Genomic DNA, 5,460 nt, shown 5'->3' with positions numbered 1-5,460 from the left:
AAGCTTTTGTTACTCATAATATGATTGCAATTGTATTTCTGTATGTGATGAAAACATCTGACATACACACATGAAAACCAGAGGGCAGCAGATCATATGAAAATATATTATTTGTGTCATTCTCAAAACTTTTGGCCATGAATGTACTACTCCTTGTTGTCATTACGATTATCAGTAGTAGTGATGCTGTCATTAATTTTTCATGTATCACATGCACTCGTACTGCTGCAGTTGTTTTAGAACATCCTGTACAGAAAGCCATGTTCCCTATGAGATAAGACTACTTGCTTTATGATGCTCTGGCTCCTGATAGGCTTAGCATGTTATCATGATGATGTCAGCAGTTCAGTCAAAGCACAGCTGTGCAGTGTGTCCTCTCTCAGCTCTTTGCCTCTGTCAAGACTGTGTGCATTTTCAGTTTCACCAAAGTCAGGATGTGAGAGAAATGTTAGTTTGCTCTTAAAAAAGCAAAAAGCAAACTGGTGCTGTAAACAGGAAGTATCCACCTGACTGTGTGAAAGGTGTGTGTTTGCTGTTCAGTGTTATTATTCCCCATGAAAAAGCCTGGTGCCTCTGAGTTCACAAGCTGCTGACTGTACTGACCTCTGATTGGATGTTTCCACGCTCACTTGTGGTTTTGTTCATTGTCAGTGAGCGGGGTCACTGAGGTCAGCAGTAGGTCGCTGCATTATCTGACCTCTGAAATTAAATGTGTGGCGTTCTACTGGATCCTTAACCAGCAGTTTGTGTGTTTGTCACTTTGTGCCTCCTGAATGACTCTTGCATTCTGATTGGTGGATGTTGTTCAGCTTGTGGCCCATCTTCTGCAATAATCACCCAGTGAGAAATTATTCCATAATATTCTGACAATAATTTAGGATTAGTGAATTTGAGCCCACAGAGTGACTTGTATCTCTTTGTGCTTAAAAAATGAAAATGTAAAAGATTTTCATAGATTGAACAAAATAAGTTGGAAACATGAGTCACTGAAATAAAGTGTCCAAAGATGTAAGTTAAAAATGATTTTCCCTAGCTAACATGTCAAAGGTTAGTGGTTTGGTGACGAACTAGAAAACACTGCATTGGAATAATGTGAGTAAGCTTCCAAAGTCTGAAGAAAAACTTTCAGAAACTTTTCAGACATATTGTTCAAAACTACTTTAAAGATTTCAAGAAAGTGCAGTGTGTCCTCTCACAGCTCTTTGCGTCTGTCAAGACTGTGTGCGTTTTCAGTTTCACCAAAGGTGGGATGTGAGAGAAATGTTACAGTTTGCTCCTAAAAAAGTAAGGAGAGGGACATCAACAGCCACCATTAGCTTCTCAGCAACAAGCCAGTTCGAAGTGCCTTACATCGTAAAATCACAAAAATACAAAATGAATAATAGAAACATTACATTTTGTCAAGTGCCATGGTTACACATCAAAATGTTGATTAATGTTTCACTTATAATGTTTCAAAATTAACCCTATGCAGGTGGGTCTTTAGTTTGGATTTAAAGGAACTCAGTGTTTTGGCTGCTTTACAATTTTCCAGAGGTTTGTTCCAGATTGGTGGCACAAAGAAGCTGAATGCTGCTTCTCCAGTTTATGGTAAATGATTCCATGCTTTCCGGGAAACTTTCAAGAATGTGATTAGGAACCTGCAGATCCATAAAGTTAATGTTTGAGTTGTTAACTCAATAATAAACAATTACCATAGAACTCTTGAGGAGACTTTCTGGACTTTATGTTCCCTGTTAAGTGAGTTATCTCAGAGTGTGATAAAGAAAGTTTAGATCAAGGTGTCCAAAGTGCTTCACGTGGGACATCTGTAGGTCTGTGTGGTCCACCGTAATTGAAGAATGGTGCAACTTTGGCCCCATGTGGAGGGTTGGAGGGGTATGTGGCTTTTATTCCTGTACGGAGTCACTTTAATGTTATCTTCCATACTAGATAAGATAAAGGAAGAAATTCTAAACTTTCGTCTGTTCTTAGTTTCTGTTTCTGTCTCAGGTTTGCCGTCCCTCTTTAGATCAGTTCCACTCCACATGGCTCCACTGATCTGGTTTAGATTCAGTTCGATTCTGTTTCCTGTGCCTCTTGTTTGCTCCAGGTTTGTACGGCCTGACTGAGGGTGACCTGGACAAAGTGTTCCGGCTCCCTGCCAGCACTTTCATTGGCGGCAATGACAGCGCTCTACCACTCAGAGAGATCATTCGCCGCCTTGAGGTAGAGCTCTGATAAGTGCACACACACATTAAAACAGCTTTGTTTGCATCCTTAAGGTCTCTGTTAAAAACAACTTGGACATTTTTATACAAAGGGCAAAAAAATTATCCAGCATAATTTGGAGGAGCTTCCAGATGTAATTGGATAATATGACTGAAAAACATATCAGGATTTAAGCATTTTATATCAATCAAGATCAATAATTATTGATTAGTTTTTTGTTTTAAATATCTGAATTACTGCCCAACTGGTGATGTGACCTCTGTTTTATTTAGTTTTCACTCCATTTACTTTTGAGCACTTATGAGGCACCACATCCAAACCTGAAACTGCTGCTGTGCAAGTTACTCAACACATTGTTGCTAGGCAACCAAACAATGAGTTAGTTAGTTGATGCCACCAACCTTAGTTAGCTCACTGTGAGAGGTTAAGCAGCTAATTTTTTTCCTCTGCCTACATCACCCAGAATGCTGTACAGTTCTGGATTGGAGTTCAGTGAGATTATTGGACATATTATCTATTGACATTGATCATATGTCTATCGTGACATGTATTGTTATTGATTTGTTGTCCAGCCCTATTTTCAGAAAATCAGGAGAAAAGAAAAAAACCATCAACAATCCTGTAGTATCCATCCACCCTTTACCTATAACCCCGCTCTGACTCAAACCAATACATGTTCATGTCTGTGTCGTGTAGATGGCCTACTGTCAGCATATCGGGGTGGAGTTCATGTTCATAAATGACTTGGAGCAGTGCCAGTGGATCCGGCAAAAGTTCGAAACTCCAGGAATCATGCAGTTTTCCTTGGAAGAGAAAAGGACTCTGCTGGGCAGGATGATCCGCTCCACCAGGTCAGTCTGTTGGTTCTTCACGCTCTGCGTCCAGAGGTAATGGAGCCAGAGTTCTGTGAAGCATCACAGCGGTCACAACTGTTGGCAGGTTTGAGGAGTTCCTTCAGAGGAAGTGGTCTTCAGAGAAACGCTTCGGCTTGGAAGGCTGTGAGTCGCTCATCCCGGCCCTGAAGACCATCATCGACCGGTCCAGTCAGTGCGGAGTGGAGAGCGTGATCCTGGGAATGCCTCACAGGTACAGACAGACACACCTGGTGTCCTCTAGCACACAAGGTGACTTTTTATTCTCTTGCCAAGCTGAAGCTTGTAGAAGAAATTGAATGCATTTTTCATACACTCTCAAAAAAGTATGAACTTCTTCATGTTTTGTCATGAAATGCATTTTATGATGTGTGCATAATTTTGAAGTAATTCATGGTTTTCAAATTTTTTTATCTTTTACAAGTACAGGGGAACCTCTAAATGCAAATTCAATTTGCTCAAAAAACCAGTTTGCCCCTTAAAAAAATCCCCACCCATGAAAATTACATTCATGTTCACAGATTCTTCACTTAAATATTGCTAGAGGCACTATATGATGTTTCTAAATGGTTTTTTTTTTTTGTACTGTTGCAAATTCAGCAAAAACATTTTTCTACAAAGTACTGACCCATGGTGGCTGAATGCAAATGTGCTCCACAATTTAAATATTTTTTTAGTGAAAAAAATATTTTAAAGCTATGTAGCATTTTCCTTCCATGCCATAACAGAATGTATTTTGTATTGGTCTTTCACCAAAACAAAAGGAAAGAGTAAATAATAAAAAAAGAAAGACATTGAAGTTTGTAGATGTAACATGACAAAGGGAGAAATGTTTCAAAAGGTATGGATACTGTGCTGGCAGACAAAAGTAAAGTATTCTCATTCATGTGTTTTTTTCCCCATAATTCTCTTCAGAGGGAGGCTGAACGTTCTGGCCAATGTTATCCGGAAAGACCTAGATCAAATCTTCTGTCAGTTCGATTCCAAGCTGGAGGCTGCTGACGAGGTTTGCACAACAAAACCACTCACAGACATCCATGCAAACGTTAATGAAACCATCGCCAACTAATAACATGCTTTTAATGGTTGCAGACAAACTGATTTCTTCTAATTATCATGGCTTTAACACAAAAATGGAAAATACCATTTTATACTTATTTTTCTATTGCATAGAGGCCAGAAACATGCAGGAATCTCTGGTTCTTCTAGTTTAGATTAAGACATCAACCCAGTTTACTTCCCCCATATTGTAGTACTTTCAAACCAACTTGTTACAAAAATAAATAAATGTAAATGCATCTTAGAACAAGGACAAATTTCATCAGAGGAAATGGTTCCTCCAAATTGGAAAACCTGAAAGAGACAAAGTTATCACTTAAACATTTAGCTGACTTATAGATCACAGTGGCTTAAACACATGAGCTGTAACTGTTTACTGTCTGTGTTTAGGGCTCAGGAGATGTGAAATATCATTTAGGCATGTATCACAGGAGGATGAACCGAGTCAGTGACAGGTACATCACCCTGTCGCTCATGGCCAACCCGTCCCACCTGGAGGCCGTGGATCCAGTGGTGCAGGGGAAGACCAAAGCTGAGCAGTTTTACTCTGGAGACACCGAGGGGAAGAGGGTGGGTGGTCTAACGAGTTCATGAAAAGACAGTTTTCTGGTAATTGTTTCTATAGGTTTTGAATTTGGAAACTGTTTCAGGTGATGTCTATTCTGCTCCACGGAGATGCTGCGTTCGCAGGCCAGGGAATTGTGTACGAGACGTTCCACCTTTCAGACCTGCCGTCCTACACCACCCATGGCACCATCCATGTGGTGGTGAACAACCAGGTATTCACTTGTGAACTCTGAACGAGTTAAAGAAGGTTATTCACCAAAAAACATGCAGTGGAGAAATGAGGCCTCCAGGCTTTTATTCGGCTTACGAGGATTTCAATGATTTAAAACACAGTAAAAATAGTGACCTCTCCTTAGACTGCCACCTTATCGTGGTGGAGGAGTTTGAGTGTCCCAATGATCCTAGGAGCTATGCTGTCTAGGGCTTTATGCCCCTGGTAGGGTTACCCAAGGCAGACAGGTCCTAGGTGAGAAACCAGACAAAGTGCAGCCTTAAGACCCCTTATGATGAGTAATAACTTTGGATCTGGCGTTCCCTTCCCCTGGACACGGGTCACCGGGGCCCCACTCTGGAGCCAGGTCTGGAGGTGGGGCACGATGGCGAGCGCCTGGTGGCCAGRGTTTTACCCACGGAGCCCGGCCGGGCTCAACCCGAAGAGGAGACGTGGGTCCCCCTTCCAATGGGCTCACCACCTGTCGGAGGGGCCAAAGGGGTCGGGTGCAGTGTGTTACGGGCGGCAGCCGAGGGAGGG

General features: G+C 41.5%; 1 protein-coding gene across 1 annotated transcript in view; it reads left to right on the top strand.

The window, feature by feature from the left end:
- ogdhb (oxoglutarate dehydrogenase b) overlaps positions 1 to 5,460 on the top strand; it is a 22,849-nt gene that overhangs the window by 8,745 nt on the left and 8,644 nt on the right. Inside the window, exons 5-10 of the mRNA XM_008423235.2 lie at positions 2,093 to 2,208; positions 2,908 to 3,062; positions 3,151 to 3,297; positions 3,999 to 4,089; positions 4,533 to 4,712; positions 4,793 to 4,921. Of these exons, the coding sequence (XP_008421457.1) occupies positions 2,093 to 2,208; positions 2,908 to 3,062; positions 3,151 to 3,297; positions 3,999 to 4,089; positions 4,533 to 4,712; positions 4,793 to 4,921 (818 nt within the window). The remainder of the gene's footprint in view (positions 1 to 2,092; positions 2,209 to 2,907; positions 3,063 to 3,150; positions 3,298 to 3,998; positions 4,090 to 4,532; positions 4,713 to 4,792; positions 4,922 to 5,460) is intronic.

This window comes from Poecilia reticulata, linkage group LG12, assembly GCF_000633615.1.
Source record: "Poecilia reticulata strain Guanapo linkage group LG12, Guppy_female_1.0+MT, whole genome shotgun sequence".
NCBI lineage: Eukaryota > Metazoa > Chordata > Actinopteri > Cyprinodontiformes > Poeciliidae > Poecilia > Poecilia reticulata.
This window is presented reverse-complemented; position numbering and strand designations above follow the sequence as displayed.